Consider the following 17,164-nt stretch of genomic DNA (forward strand, 5'->3'; position numbering starts at 1 on the left):
CTTTTTACTGTTTTTAAAGGTATTCATAGGTAGCTAGATTATCCCCGAATTAATTTTGATGGCATATGGTTATATGAAATACTGATAAGCACTCCTGTTGCTTCAACTAACCAGCCAGGCTATTCACTAGTATGTCAGTGATAATGCAGAATTATTCAAGCCAGGCTATTCACTAGTGCGTCAGTGATAATGCAGAATTATTCAAGCCAGGCTATTCACTAGTGCGTCAGTGATAATGCAGAATTATTTCCTTTTGACGAGGTTCTGTAGAATACCATGCTCCCATTTCCTTTAGAGGGCACACATCAGTGGGAAGTCATTGAAAGAGAGGACGGTAGAAAGAGGAAGGTCACTGACATTGATTATGTATTCAGTATAATCATAGGAGATGGAACTTGCATGCTGGTGTTTGAAAAAGGGTTTGTGTATTTGATTGTACCGGTACTTGTTTGTGTACTTGATTGTTCTGCCACTTTTAACAAAACGATGATATGTGCTATATATCACATTCTTCTAATGGTCAGCGTTCACATGCATTGTGTTGGTAGTAGAAGTAGTTTAGTAGTATGTTCTGTTGTTTGATTTTTCTGTTTGTATGGGGTTTTTTTTTTCAATAAATTGAATGCACTTTGTTTGGCCTTTTTCTATCAAAATGTTTTAGTTGGGATGTAAAAAAAGCTGAGTTTTCTGTGTGGGGGGACATGCATTGGGACTTTGGTGGTGATCTCTTTCTCTGCATCTTTTCCCTTTGCCTTTTGAGAAACTGCTTCATTCTGTCGTGATGTATTATGATTGTGTGTATAATAGAAAACATGTAATGTTGAACACAGTTTAAATGTTGCTCCCAATTCTTATTTACAGTTAGGCGATTACAGTAGTTTTTACATTTGCTTGACTGTTTAGGGGAAGGCAGGTAGGCTATGTGCAACCATGTAGGTCAGGTCATAAGTCAGTGCACAAAGTGCAATTGTGGTTGTCCATGACCTGGCAGTTCCATGGCAAGCGGTTTTAACATACCTTATGGCAAGCCGCCTACAATGGATAAACTTGAAAGCAGAGCTTACTGTACCATTGTGTGTGCATTCATGACAAGCTGTTTTAACATTTAAATGTATTATGCATAGAAGCAATGAGATATTAATAGTAAATTGAATATAACCGTTTAATTTCATGTTCAAATTTGTCTTATCAATAAAAAAAGCAATTCATGCTTTAGACCATTTTATTGTAAAAACAAAGTAGGCTACCGGTTCAGGCACCATTTTGGCACCGGCAGCATTTTAAAAGTATCGATTTAGTACCGGTATCGGATAAAACCCAAACGATACCCAACCCTACTAAACATTGACACATTGTTTTTGCCTCAGGTCCAAAAATGGTTACATTGTTTCAAATGATGATTATAGCGCTTCATTATTCTTTGTCTGATCAAGTGGTCTATGGACATGTTAAAGGGAGAAGAAGGTGTGGCAAACACTTCCTTATGGGATATTTATAACAAATGGACCGCCTGAGTAATAGACAGTGTAAACAACTAATTGTTTCTTTCATACATTATTTGTTACGTTTTCACGCTTTTATGTTTTGGACTCAGGTGGTTGCAGAGTGTAAGTACGGCTGCTGAAGTTTCCAGTGACGATGACGAGACCCAGGTAAGCAGTTGCCCCTTCATCTAAAGATCAGACAGGGAAATGCCTGAGCTAGAGTGTTGACAGGTATTGCAACACCGGTCAACACGACAGCTCAGATTTAAGGCTTGTGTTATAAATGACTATGGCTATGCATCACTCCTGACATTTGTGTGTGTATGTGCATGTTTGCATGCATTTGTAGGCTATGTATGGTTGTGTAGCTTACTTTATCATGTCTTATCCTGCCTCCGTCATGTAAGTGGTGATACTGTGATATTGTTTGTTTGATATCTCCCTTTGTCCTGGGTCTACTTAGGGCGCTGCCAGCAAAACCAGCAAAACGGAAGAAGTACGATGCTCCTGCCCCAAAAGCCAAGCGGAGAAAGAAAAGCTCTGAACAAGAGGCAGCTTCCACAGTTTCCTCCATTTCCACTGCTTCCACCACAGATGCAGATGGGTCGGACTCTGACTCTGGAAGAAAATTGCCTTGGAGCTGATCAAGAGATGGCAGGAAGTGAACTTTGCTTGGACTATGGCAATAAGGTAATATTTTAGTGATGTATCAAGAGAGAGTCAATGATAGTGTAGGATTGTTTACGTACACAGAGTTTACACAGGGTTTTATTCTTATATGTTAAGTGAGTGTTTTTATTTTTTATTATTTATTTTTTTATTTTATATTTTTTATTCTAATATGTTAAGTGAGTGTTGTACTTTGAGAGCAAAGATTAACCAGAGTCAAATTCCTTGTTTGTTTACGCAAACCCAGCCAATAAAGCTGATTCTGATTCTGAGAAAGGTTTTGGACAACTCACTTCTAGACTGGTAAAATGGCGGCGAGCAGAAAAACCAAGTGAGCTGTTCAAAACCTTTCTTTTAGTAAACTCTGTGCACAAAACACAATGTTCTCAACGCTCGAGTATGTAGAGACACTGGTGATACTACGATCAAAGTTTCATGTTGTGTCGAGCAATCTTAGCGTTTTAAAAATAGAGAATTTAATGCGATCATGCATCAAAATAGTAGTGCCCATACGACTCCCATTCAAAAGGCCATTTGGCCCGAAAAATACAATATGGGCAAGCTTAAAAGTGGCGCTTCCAACTTAATTATGCTTTTAAACGAAAGTTTGACTCGGGTATATTCAAAAATACAACATTTTGGCAAGAGTTACACTTTAACTAGCTAGCTCTTTGAGTGCACACAGTGCTGTTGTTGGAGTTTGCAAGGCAAGTCTGTTGGCTTTTAGAGAGATCCATCCAATTGCTCGCATCACCCATACACGGCTTCTGGGTGAGAACTCGAGTTCCTTTCCCACTTTGCAAGATCATACTGTATCATTAGGACTCCTCAGACAGGCATTGTCTGGGCAGATTCTAGTGTAGTCAGGTCCAGAGCATGACTGGACAGAAATGAGATACTGTAAACGCGGCTGATTATTTTGCAACTCTGTGAGACTGTCGCTGCACTTTTGTGTGCGTCATCCACAGGAGGAGGAAGGAGGGGGGGAGTGCTAAAGAGAAATCATTAAAAGAATACTGCTTCCTACTTTAAGATTTAAAATAAGTGTATCAAGAAAGAAACAGGGGAATATTCCCCACCCAAACAGGACTTATGTGGTGCCGCAGTTCTTTTAAGCTGTGGCAGTTTACCACTGGCAACACCATCTAGCATCACGTCTCCTCCTACAAGCACCTGTGGGCACACAAAACAACTGCACACTGAACACAGACAGGAGAGAGAGAGAGAGAGAGAGAGAGAGAGAGAGAGAGAGAGAGAGAGAGAGAGAAATAGAGAGGGGAAGAAGAGAGAGAGTGAGAGAGAGAGAGAGAGAGAGAGAGAGAGAGAGAGAGAGAGAAATAGAGAGGGGAAGAGAGAGAGAGAGAGAGAGAGAGAGAGAGAGAGAGAGAGAGAGAGAGAGAAATAGAGAGGGGAAGAAGAGAGAGAGTGAGAGAGAGAGAGAGAGAGAGAAAGAGGGGGGGGGGAGAACATAGAGTGAGAGAGAGAGGGGAGAGGGAGAGGGAGAGGGGAGGGAAAGATAGAGAGATGAGAGAGGCAATGACACATCCAGAGAGCCAATTTCCCATCCGCTTCATTTAATAAAAGCTACTGCTGTGTCCACCCACCACAGAGGTTATATATGGCTTCATTTGTCTTTTTTTTTTTTTTTTGGAGGGGGAAGTCGGGAGCAGGAGGCCCAGAGAACAAATGAAGAGCCCCTCCTCACGGAGACGGAAGAAAAAAGAAAAAGAAAAAAAAACAACTTCTTGCAAAACAACCCACAAGGCACAACTCAATATGACTCTAGTGGACCACAGTTCCTGTTTTCATTTCAATAAACTGAGCAAGGGAGGGAGCAGAAAGCGAAAGTGCCACTTCAGAACAGCAGACAGCAGACAGAACTACAAGGCATCTATCTACTGACCTGCCTTTCTCCAGGTCTCCTGTACTTCTGCTAGAGAGTGAGCTCATTTGCCTTAAAAACCCTCTCTCTCTCTCTCCCTGCAAGCTTAGCCGAGCAAATAGAATAATCCGTAAAAAAAATTGGGAGACACGCAAAATGAGCGAGAGAGAGAGAGAGAGAGAGAGAGAGAGAGAGAGAGAGAGAGAGAGAGTCAGTGAGTGACATTTTCCAGCATGGCTGGAAGGCGGCCATCCGCCACTTCATGTAGTCTCTGGGCTAACTTGTGGAGGGCAGGGGGAGAATATGAAATGCCATCTCTCAGCAAAGCATGCTGCTTGCGGCCCCTCACATTTTCCCGGTGACCGAGCACGACGGGTTCTGTTATTGGCCGGCTTGTCAATCACTGAGATGGGCACTGAACCGAACCTGATGATCAGCCACTACCGCAAGGGGAGAATAGAGCTTGGCTTGGCTTCTCCACAGCAGGAGGTGCAGCAAAGCACTGATTTTTTCTGTACGGGAGACCACAATGTTTGGTAACGGCAATCTGATTTCATTTACCCTTATGAAAGTGCCCTCTGTGTTCTATTACCCCATTCATTACCCATATCCAAGTCATTACTCCTGAGTCCTGTCATTATGGTTACGGGGTGCAGAACAGAATGTTACACTTCAGTCTCATAACGTGAACAAGAACAAGAGACCTCAACACAACACGGAGGACACTCTTTAATGTGACACGGAGGACACTCTTTAATGTGACACGGAGGTAGGGTTGCAAAATTTCGGGAATTTTCAAAGTTGGAAACTTTCCATGGGAATTAACGGGAATATACGGAAATTAACAGGAATAAACGGGAATTAATGGGAATAAACTGGGATTTTTTAATATGGCAAGTTTATGGCAAGCAAGTTTATGGCAAGCAAGTCTATAACAGGGAACTTAAATGTAGTGGACAAAACCCCATCTTGCAGCATAATATTAGTTGAAACAACCTGATTTAATGCAATTTCAGTCAAATTTCTACCCTGCACATACGTCAATCCCATGCACACAGCAATCAGCATAGGCTACTAGACATAAAGGAAACCTATGGTGCGTTCATGTGCATGGGGAAAATAAATTCCCAGTGAAAATGTCATCTCATGTGAGAATAACTGGTGTGAAACTGGGGGAAGTTTGCAAACAGAGTTGCCCAGTTATGGGCTTGTCGTCACTTTTGTCCTCATTCAAATGGGTGTATGTCATTTTGCATAAACTGTAATGGGACGATTAATCTGTCTGATTAAGCTTGACAACTTATATATATAATTTACATAATCTATAAGGTTATGTTGGGGTGGTATGTTGTGTCATTATATTTTTATTTGTTTTACCATTTTCAGGGAATTCTAACTGAACAAACTGATTGTCAGTCAATGTTCCAACCAATTGGATTTTGTTGTTGAGAGGCGTGGTGTATCTTGGGCAGTTCAGTGGTTTCAGTGTTGCTAGCTTATCACACTAGTAAACCATAGGCAGAGAATGGGATTCCCGCTAGCATGCAAATTCCCAGTTAATTCCCGTAAATTCCCATAATTTCCTTTAATTCCATGAAAGTTTCCAATTTGGAATATTTCCAAAATTCCCCAGATTAACTTCCCATGGAAAGTTTCTGGTAAGTTTCCGGAAATTTACCGCCCCTTTGCAACCCTACACGGAGGACACTTTTTAATGTGACACGGCCCGTAGCGAAGACCTCCAGGGTGTACCCCACTTGCAGGCCATTAATTCCCTTTTTGCAGAACATTCCATGCATCTATATTGGAGACCTACAGGCTGCAGACCACTGAGCTGTACAGCAATTAAGTCTGAGCACAGCGTGAGCTAAAGTGTCTGGCTGGGGAGGATGAATGTGGGAGAAAAATAATTTCCTTTAAACTGCATGCAGAGTAAACATAAAACAACTCCCCCGTGTCTTCTTACCTTTCTGTTTCTTCAGCTGTGGAATGCTACTGAGCGTCGTCGCTTGGATGATCTCCACAACAATCTGGTACCTGGAGAAAACACAGACACACACATACACATCACATCTCCTCAACAATCTGGTACTTGGAGATAGCACAGACACACACATACACATCACATCTCCTCAACAATCTGGTACTTGGAGATAGCACAGACACACACATACACATCACATCTCCACAACAATCTGGTACCAGGAGAAAACACAGACACACACATCACATCTCCTCAACAATCTGGTACTTGGAGAAAACACAGACACACACATACACATCACATCTCCTCAACAATCTGGTACTTGGAGATAGCACAGACACACACATACACATCACATCTCCTCAACAATCTGGTACTTGGAGATAGCACAGACAGCAACACAAAACATCAGGCTCTCATCCTGTTTTCACTGCATCTTCTGCAACAGGAACCTCTATTCGGCACTGAAAATGTGGGTCCGGTTTAGAATGACATATACAGATGTCCCTGTGGTTTACAGCTGCCTACAGTCAACCACAAAGTTTCTTTTAAGACCATCCAACCTCTTGCAGTTGCCAACTCCTTAACCTTACCTAGGGATATAGCACTCATTTAGACTAATTAAACTGAAAGCGCCAAGTAGCCACTATAGAGTGCACTGTATAGTGGATGAGTGGATGATTCAACGAAAGCCCAAGGAGAGAAATGAAGTTAATTTTGATTGTTAAGAACTAAACGGCTAAGATAATGGCTGCAAATCAAACTAAGAGGGCACTCCCCACTGGTGAAACCACAGAAGGTGACGTTTGGTTACATTTTGCCCTTTGAGGAAATGGCAGCACCATTAATAAACCTTGACTCGTGATGAAAAAATGAGTGATTAAGACCACAGCGTGTATTGCATTTCATTGAGAAATGGGAACTTGCAGGTCACAAGCGATACGAGTCCCATTCCCAATAAATGAAACGGACGAGGTCTAATAAAAAAAGGTGTTAAATATTCATTACAAATCATCTCTCCCGCCGGCACTTGCAGGGAGCGACGTGATAAACCCCCACTGAATTGAATGTGCTTATGAAAGTCACACAAAAGTAACTCAGCAGACACGGGAACTCATTAACTTTCTCTCAGACAACGAGACAATTAAAGGTCCGGTCCGTGATTTTCATCCAAAACACTTTTTGTCAATTTCAGCTATTTGGCTCCTCTAACAGTCGGTTGTGTGTGTGTGTGTGTGTCTTTGTGTGGATAAAAACTGGTGTGTAAATGGTCTGTAAATGGAAAACAACCAAAGAGGCTCAGACCAAGACACTGTTCCTACCAATTAACACATTGCTGCAGAAGCACAACAGAAAGGCATGTCATCTTACTGGCAGGCGAGCTGAAACAGCAACAACCTTTCTCGAGAATTACAGACTGTGACTTTAAAAGGGACACCAGGCAACGTTTTCGTGTTAATTAATCATCTTCGAAAGTCGGTATATGGTTAAATGACTCATTACGGGGCGAATGAAGGCTCTCTCGCCCGCCCCTACTGCCTGTAGGAAGAATATCCCACTTGCAAGTTCGGTGTATCCTACCCGCAGACCGAAGCAGGATCAGTTTACAGCACAGAGGCAGGCTAACGAAACGCTAGAGATTGTTGCAAACGTGTGTATAATGGCAGAGCCGGCGAAGAAGCAGCGAAAACCCTTGACGGAGGACGCAAAGAAAAGGAAAAGAGCTTCAGACTGAGCGAGGGGGAGTTTCGTAGAGAAAAAGCATCAGGCTTGCCTGGTGTCCCTTTAATGTTTCTTGATAACTACAGTAACAAGTCCTGAATGGTCAGCAGTCTGAATGGGGCCTTGATGGACAGCCTTGTTTTCGAAACCAAGGAACTGCCATTAATCCAGTGAGGGAAAATGGCCCCTAATGTGATTGTGGGTCTCGTATTCAAAGTCTTCATTGCACACGAAAACATTAGAGGAGCACAAACATAATGGACTCGTCAAGACAGTGCATTACTGGGAACAGTCAATGGCCAGTCAATGATAGTAAATTACTAGTAATAAATCAGCAAAGGGCAGGGCTCTTTGCAAGAGGCAAAATACTCACTCACAAAAACACTTTGAGCCGCCACACGCCCATCCATGTTGTGTGCATCTACAACAACATGTACACACGATATCATACACACGACATCATACATGTTATGATGTAGGCTTATGGCCAAATGTATTCCCCACAAGTGAAATGGGAATATTGAGTTGTAAATGACATCCTGAAAAATGAGCTCAACTTCACATTATGGGAATTTACATTCTGTAGTTGTTTCTGAAAAATGGTGCTTCTGAACGCAGTCATTAAACAAAATCAGAGTTGATAACATGCGGCAGCAGTATTATGTTTATGTGCAAATACTATGAGATAAAACTTCCAGGTCACTTTATCTATTTCTTATGACTTAATATGGTAATACACGGCCACATCTAGCAGAGTTAGCAGAGAATATCTTCACAAGAACCATATCTGAATGCCTCCTCATTTCCTCGTTAGCTATAACGCTGGTGTGCTATTGAGCTAGATCTGAATGTATCCTCCTTTCCTCATTAGCCATACACTGGTGTGCTATTGAGCCAGTTCTAAATGCATCCTCATTTCCTTGTTAGCCATAACGCTGGTGTGCTATTGAGCCAGTTCTGAATGTCTCCTCGTTACCTCATTAGCCATAACGCTGGTGTGCTATTGAGCCATATCTGAATGCCTCCTCATTTCCTTGTTAGCCATAACGCTGGTGTGCTATTGAGCTAGATCTGAATGTCTCCTCATTTCCTCCTTAGCCATAACACTGGTGTGCTATTGAGCTAGATCTGAATGTCTCCTCATTAGCCATAACGCTGGTGTGCTAAGATCCAGAATGCTGGGAATGTGGCCTATGGCTTCATCTCATCTCCTTCCACCATGGTTCGAGCCCCGACCCAGTAGGAAAAATGTGGGCGGGGGAAGTGGTTGAGCACTGCTCTCCTATATGCCCACATCCACGGCTGAAGTGCCCTTGAGCAAGGCACCTAACTCCTCACTGCTCCCGAGCGCCGCTGTAGCAGGCAGCTCACTGCGCCGGGATTAGTGTGTGCTTCACCTCACTGTGTGTACACTGTGTGCTGTGTGTGTTTCACTAATTCACCGATTGGGATAAATACAGAGACCAAATTTCCCTCACGGGATCAAAAGAGTATATATACTTATATAGACTATACTATTTTTGCCTTTTGTTTTCCAAAAACAAAGTCTATGAGAATCTAATTTCAGTATGCTTTACTTTTGCCATATGCATAGCTGTCAAATCTCACAATTGATCTGTGACACTCACAGATTTTTTCAACATTTCTCACGTGCGTGTTTCCCTGAACCTCACAGGTCTCACTCAATCTCTCAGATGTACACATGCAATAGCACTGAATCATAAATGCAAGGTCAATGCAGTCCTCCACGGTGTGACTGACTCAGTGAGCTACGTCTCTGTTGCAGGTATACTAATCAAACATCAAATGTTTCAATATTGAGTAGCGAAACATGTTTACAGAAAAATGTGCTAGGTGAAAATGTAAACCATATGTTGCAATATATTTGCTATTTGTGTGTGGTCGGCGTTGGCGGCTCACGGATTTCAATCACTGACCTCAAAGATTTCAGTCATGTTAACATGAAAAGGTAAGCATATGTGCTGCACCGTTTTCATGCTTGCATGTGCTTGGCAACAAGAGATATTTCCCTGTACATTTGATTCTGAACATTCGTTTAAATAGAGCAGAAGAGAAATTGATGCAGCTGCAAAGCCTGTCCACTATCAGAGTTAAGAGAGCTCATTATTCAAACAAGAACAGTTTAGAGGGACTAACCATTTTACTTCTTATCCCTCTGAAGTTGTGGCCATTGTGCTATTTTTCAGATGTCAGACCCAGTAGGTCAGACACATTTAAGAGTAACTCTTTTCTCAATATGTCTTTATGTAGTAGAAAATGACAAAAAGCCCACATTGCTTTCTGTTCATAAACCAAAAGGTAATCCTTCCTGGCTATTATTGGTTTGCTTCAGACACCCAGAAACATGGAGAGAGCCAAAAATACCATTTGCAGTGGTCGTCTGCCACACCAAATAGCAACCATTTCTTTTCCTAAACAGGGGTCTTCGGGAGTAAACACACAGGCCGTTATGTTGCTAATTGTTGGTACCGTTAATGGTTACTGTGGGTGTACGAGCACATTTGGACAATTTCTGGAGAACATTTATTCCCATTTAAAAAGCATAATGGGTTCTAACAGTGAGCCCGCGAGATGCTGTATAGTCCATGAACCCAATGCAATGAGGGAGCTTGAGGGAGTGTGTTGAAACCTACAGGAAGTTCAAAAAGCATTCTTCTCTGCCCAAGATCAATACAGCTGACAAATCTGCTTAATTATTTATTTACCCCCACCACAAAAGCCACATTCAAATGTCAGGATGCTCCGATTCATGCCTCAACTTGTCAGGGTGAAAGAAAAATAAAAATCGTTCCCTTTCAACGAGAGGCAAAACCAAAATGACAAATCCATCGCAGGCTTATGCTGTTAGCATAGCAACAGGTAAGTTTCAAATAGTAAACATCAGGTGCTCTAAGCGATGCCACACGTTTTTTAGGCTAAAATATTTTATGTCACTTACTGCAAACATCACCTAACCAACCGCTAGCTGTCTGTGTCCTGAATCCATGTAAAAAAACGCGATCTCTGGACAGCCCAGGCTCCAACCTGGGCAAACCTATCCCATAAAAACATAAACTGTTCCAGCAAATCACAGATGAGATGCACATTTAGGAGAGTTTCAATTGCACAGGAGCAGCATGGGAGGGAGGGGCAGGAAGTAGCTAGCTCTCTGTTTTGTTTGAAAGTCAACAGAAGTGATGTTACCCAGCACCTTTAATAATATGCTTTTTTCAGATGCTTGCTGGCAAAAGCAAATAAACAGATGCCTATTCAAATGAAAATAATTCAAATATCCAAACATCCATCAAGTATTCCAGAGCTATGATTTGTGAATGCATTTCCTTCCCTCTTCAACTCTCTCACACCAAAACACACATATCACAATACATGTTGTCAGTGGTGGCTTGCCGATCGCTAGGGCTTTGTTCTAACTCTAACCAGGCTACATCAGAGACTTTCTAATGAGAAGACACAGCACTCAAATGCATGGGGTTAGTTTGTAACATCAATAGGGCAGTTGTCTACACATATACTGCCCCTTCCGCGGCGAAATAGTGGTCATGTGAAAACATCGTGCCAATCAAGTGGTGTGTTGTGAATACATCATGCCAATCATGTGTTGTGATCTTGCCGCTGGAGCAAGATTGGTGTCATGAAGCCTTGCGCACATGCATTTCTGCCAAAATAGATGCCTGATCAGTGTCCAAAAACCGTTGCAATATAGCCACTTGCCTAAAAGGACTTTAGCTAAATCTTGTGGGTGTTTGCCAGGCTCCTCAGGACAGGTGAACATAGACTTCTATTTGCACAGAAAAAAAATCTGAAAGTCTCTTCCTCTTTTCAATTAAATTCTTCTGAAAGCATCCTGGTAATGATCCACTAGAAGCATGACACACATGGCTCACGGTTCTTTATCTTTGAGATGACACAGAGATATTAGATCTATCAATTTGTGACAGATCCCTCTAATGCTGTTGTTTCAAAAGTAAACTTGTGATTACATTTGGAACAAAACAACACTGTAAATGTGGTAATGATCTAATATTTCAATTTCTGTTTCCGTTCTGAACCTACTACACAATCACCAAATGTACCGTCCTGACATCTCCTCCAAAATGTAGATGTTTGAGTGAGTTGTTAGGGACCCATGGAATGTGTAATGCAAAGACGGACAGTCAAGACCGAGAAAGGCACCCTCTCATGAGGACGACTTGTCACTAAGCTCTAATCCAATTCCTAAGACACAGCCTTACCCGTCCTGTCTTTATCTCTCTCGCCACGCCACTTAAAGTAACTGAGATTAAAACCCCTCCGACTCAGTGCCAAAGGAGCAAGTCATGACACAGCCAAAAGCACCACAACTAAACCCTCAGCCTCTCCCTTCATCTTCTGCATTGACTCAGCAGACATTCCGTCAGTCAGTCTGTCAGCAGATGAATGAGCTCCAGCAGGGAGGATTGTAAGATAGCGTGCAGCACGGCATGGCGCATAGCAACAGCCACTGCTCACCAGTGGCCAGGATAGATTGACATATGGGGGGACGTGTCGGAATCAAACGTAGGTCCGCCCCCATGGGAACTTAGACCCACTGGTGGAATGAAGGCTGCTGCTACTGCACCACCAGCACCTGGCCGCCTCTCTCACCTGAGCTGTTTGAGGAAGTCGATGTCGGAGCTGGTGCTGATGAGCTTAATGAACTCCTCGTAGGAGGGCGCGTAGGTGTAGGCCTTCTTGTGGTGCTCGTTGAGCTGCTCGCGCTGCTCCAGCTGGGCCAGTAGCATGCGGTTGATGTAGTCTGGGTCACTCAGCAGCTCCACCATCGGCTTCAGCACTGGACACAAGACAGACCACAGCAGAGACGTGATGTGACGTGACCAGACAATTTGCAACACACACAGATAACAGATCCCCCCCATAGATGTCTCAACAGCAACTGTATAGGGCAATACCATAAAGACTTATCTGTAACTTTTAGATATGACAACTCAACATGTTACTGCTAATACAGACAAGAGTAAACACAGATCCCAGATGGCAGTAAATACCATAAAGTAAAAGAATGGAGCAAAGATGAAAAGGTACCATTTGTGTACCATCTGGACCTGGACCACACAGAGAAACAAACTGCATCCGCATACAAAAATAAATCAAAACCTCATACAAAATTCATACACTGGCAGAGAGACGGATGACGCACAGACTCAGGAGAACGCACAGTTATACATTCTAAATATTCGATGAATTTTCATGCATGCATAAACACACACACACAGGCAAACAGAAGACACCACAGCTGAAACAAACTCCTCCATCTTTCCTTTACGTAAACAGTGCAAGGCCTGTCATAAGAGAGGGGAGCCTAATGTATGCTGATGGAAGGATCGAGCTGAGCAGAAGGGAAATCTACATTGGCCCACCGACACACAGGCCTAAGTGTAGTTTAGAGGCTTTGGATGGTGTGTGTGTGTGTGTGTGTGTGTGTGTGTGTGTGTGTGTGTGTGTGTGTGTGTGCGCGCGTACGTGCGTGTGACCTTAATTGGGGAGCTCAATATCCATTGATTTTCTTTTGCTATATATTTTTTTTTGTGGGGGTGAGAATGGGGAGAGTAAGGGGGTCTAGTAGATGGAGTGAGAGAGAGAAAGAAAGAGAGAGATAGAGAGAAATCAGTAAATAAGAGAGGACGAGCAAAGGAAAGTTTATTAGAGAATACGGAGGAAATGACAAGACACATAACGAGAGGATTGTTTGATTTGGAGAGCAGCTTTCATTTCAATTCCCTCTGAACTATAACGTTTGAGTTAAGCTTTGAAGTCAGTGCAAGGATAAGAAATCACTCAAGAGACCTACACTGAATTACTCAAACAACACACAACAAACACACCAGACCCACTAAGCCAAACACGGTGGATTACAATAGAAGCTAACCTTATTAAACCTTAGACAATTTTACAGAACCCTAGAGGGGTCATTGTAAGATCATTTTTGATATATATCCAGAAAACGTGCGCTCATTTTACTGAATTGTGTGCACATTTTACTAAATAGTGCGCTTATTTTACTAAATTATACTCTCATTTTAATTGTTGTAAATTGAGCGCACAATTTACTAAATCGTGCACATGTTTTACTAAATTGAGAGCACAATTTAGTTGAATGAGCGCACTATTTAGTAAAACGTGCGCACATTCTCTCGATACACAAAAATATCTTGCAATGACACCTCCTGGGTTCCACACAATTTCCAGACATTTTGCAGTGAATTTTGAGCCATAATTTTACCAGTATAATTGTCTTTTTTGCATCCGTTAACAGCTTCACTACTTCCTTTCCAGAGTATGGAAAGCATGCATAGCAAGACTAGCCTGTCATGCCTGTTTTCAGAGGTTAAATGTTGCCGCATACATTTCCGTACATTAAGAAAAAGCGTAGTGAGTGGATTTAAAATAATTATAGAATAAATTTAGCTTTTATCCAAAATGTCAGGGACTCGCAATTTTGGGTTCTGGAATTGAACCCCGACTGCCTGTGTTTGTACATATGGCCTAAATGAACACACACTCACACACACACACACACACACACACACACACACACACACAATGTAAGAAACACAAACAATTTCACATTTTAAATATACCACACATTTAAATACACTAAATAAACACATACGCATGCAATACAGATCTCATACAAACACACAGCACCTGCCATCAGCCCAGCCAAGCTGCCTAACATGCAAAGAATGCCTTTTTAACAGCGATTTCAAGGCTTATCTCTGGGAATTGGTGAGATAAATCGAATTACAGTGCTGGTGCACGAGGCTCATGCTGGCTGGGACTGATGACGCAAAAGTTCCGGTGGTCCCTTATGAAGAAAGACAAAACATGACTAAAACATCCTGCTTGGATGCCTTCCTGTCGGCCTTATAAAAGCAGGGCATGAAATCTGCCGCCTGTCATGAACTGCTGAGGCCACAGAGGAGAGCATTGTGCCAGATTTGATCTCTTCCCAAATGAATTATGCCGTCAGATTAAATCAAAAACTGATATGGCCGAAATTCGAGGAGGCACCAAAAATAAGCGTCTTCCAATTCAATTTGCACTTAGCCACATCACTGCTGGCCCCAAGCCTCAGAGATTTGCTAGCTTTCTCTGCCGGGTATTGGTCTCTAGGAGATCTGTTATCTTTCTCCACGGGCATGACCAAGACTTCAACAGCCGACAACAGCCACAATGAACGCGTCATGGAAAAAACTGGGGGAAAATGTAAACAAAAAGGTGACTAAAAAGATGAATGCATTTTATCACTGCACACAGCTCAATGGCAGATGGGGGCTGTAACATTATCAGCGAATTGAAGGAGCGACGTTGCTAAGTAACGCAGATGATAAGGCCTAAATGAGACGCCTTAAGGTTTTTTCTTTTTTTTGCTTTTGTCAGGCACTACAAAACAAACGCAACCCACCTCTACTGTCTAGTGTGTAGTGTGTGTGTGTGTGTGTGTGTGTGTGTGTGTGTGTGTGTGTGTGTGTCATCTGTCTGTCTGTGTATGCTCTCCTACCCAAAAGAGTGCTACAAGGTTTATTTTTAGATGTTACACGACAATATCACCATATTACATAAAGGCTGTGTCTCTGAGGCAAACCCAATTACGTCCCTGAGACTGAACTGTCACTCACTCACAGCACTGAACGCCTCCGCTCCACAGCCCAGGGATCAACCATTCGCCGCTGAAGCGTGTTTCCACAGAAACCAGATTGCACTAAACATGTTGGAAGGGGACTTGGGCAAATACAGTAAAAAAAAAAAGGATCCAATCTGTATGTCTCTGTGAATCTCTCACACAGTGACATTCAGAACGTGTGACACAGGAAGCAGACTCTCTCAGGTCATAGCATTGGAAATGAAAGCGGCATGAACAACAGCTTCATATCAAGATCGACACCTGTTCCAGTGATAGTCTGTGGTAGAGCTCTGCTTTACCAGGTCACAGCGGAAACCACCTTAACGACTGCACAGTACTGAACTGTTCAAATTATAAATTATTTATGGAGCCTAAATGTGGGCGCACAAACCGATGTGAAAGCGAACTTTCTGGCCTGGTGGGCAATCTAATCGTGAGAACTCATCATGTGTGCTGCCACACCATGTAAACAGGATGTAGTCTTGAACTTAAACAGCCAGGTGCGTCAAAGAGAGATTCAGAGAAGGTTCAACTTTCAGAATGTAACGCTAGACTCATCAATGTCAGTTTCATGTATCCTAGGAACACTCCAGACATTCTGTCCAATCAAAGCAATACAATTGTTTATAAGGGTGGGACGATTCTTTCCATTGTACAGACATTAGTGCTTAAAGGTTGTATCAGTGATTGCAGGCGCAAAAAAGGCCTAAACATAAATGATCACATTCATCTAATCTTTCCTAAAGATCCGCTCATTTTACTAAATGCTGCCCGTCCCATAAGCAGGCCGTCAAAAAAACGTGTCTCTGTAGGCAGCTATAGGCTCTGAGATCTGTACAAAAACAATTGCTACCAACAAGTGTTGCTAACCACTCAAAGGCAAAATACAGTGTTCCAACCAATAACCGATGAGATGCGTGTTCAGGAGAGTTTCAATTGCACGGAAGGGAGGGGAGGGAGTATCAAGCTAGCTCTCTGTTTTGTTTGAACGTCAACAGAAGTGACGTTATCCCGCCATCGCTGATACAACCTTTAACATTACTTAGCAAAGACATTAATTACAAACTTAATTAACTCTGAATTAAGCAAATTAGCATTGCGTTACGCTTTGCTGCTGCCGCTTCAGTATTTTTAATGTGATCCCTATTCTAGGGAACACATTCGCTGCGTTGCGGTCATTTGGCTGGGCATCATCACCTTTGTTGGCGACGATCTCGACGAGCACGGCACGGAGGCTGTGGGAGCGGGCGTCGCGGGTGGGCAGCAGACACAGCAGCAGCAGGCGAGCGCAGCAGCGCAGGAAACGCTGCTCCTCCTCGGGCCCCCGCAGGCACGGGTGCAGACGGAACTCACGCGCCAGCTCCTCCTGTCTGCAGAGAGAGAGAAGGACACACAAAGAAAGGAGGGATGAGAAAGGGTGGATCACAGAGAGAGAGAGAGAGAGTGGAAGGAGAGAGAGAGAGGGATGAGAAAGGGTGGATCAGAAAGAAAGAGTGCGAAAGGGAGAGAGAATGAATGACAGGAGAGAGAGAGAGAGAGAAAGAGAGAGAGAGAGAGAGAGAGAGAAAGATGAGAGAGAGAGAAAGCGAGAGAGAGAGAGAGAGAGAGAGAGAGAGAGAGAGAGAGATGAGAGCAAGAGTAGGAGGCAGAAAAAGAGCAGTGATTGGGAGAAAGAGAGAGAGGTTACACAGCTGATACCTAGCCAGCTTGATGGACTCAAGATTTCCTCCGGTTGAAAA

At 42.9% G+C, this 17,164-nt stretch overlaps 1 protein-coding gene and 1 long non-coding RNA gene across 2 annotated transcripts in view; one reads left to right on the plus strand and one right to left on the minus strand.

Annotated features, from left to right (window-relative positions):
- LOC125286816 overlaps positions 1–2,168 on the plus strand; it is a 6,391-nt gene extending 4,223 nt beyond the window's left edge. Inside the window, exons 3-4 of the long non-coding RNA XR_007192248.1 lie at positions 1,595–1,652; positions 1,948–2,168. This is a non-coding gene — a long non-coding RNA (uncharacterized LOC125286816). The remainder of the gene's footprint in view (positions 1–1,594; positions 1,653–1,947) is intronic.
- The window catches only part of snx25 (sorting nexin 25), a 54,656-nt gene that overhangs the window by 25,122 nt on the left and 12,370 nt on the right, over positions 1–17,164 (minus strand). The window contains exons 4-6 of the mRNA XM_048232115.1: positions 16,623–16,795; positions 12,386–12,572; positions 6,002–6,072 (exon numbers count right to left, since the gene is read on the minus strand). Of these exons, the coding sequence (XP_048088072.1) occupies positions 6,002–6,072; positions 12,386–12,572; positions 16,623–16,795 (431 nt within the window). The remainder of the gene's footprint in view (positions 1–6,001; positions 6,073–12,385; positions 12,573–16,622; positions 16,796–17,164) is intronic.

Source organism: Alosa alosa, chromosome 21, assembly GCF_017589495.1.
Source record: "Alosa alosa isolate M-15738 ecotype Scorff River chromosome 21, AALO_Geno_1.1, whole genome shotgun sequence".
Lineage (NCBI taxonomy): Eukaryota > Metazoa > Chordata > Actinopteri > Clupeiformes > Clupeidae > Alosa > Alosa alosa.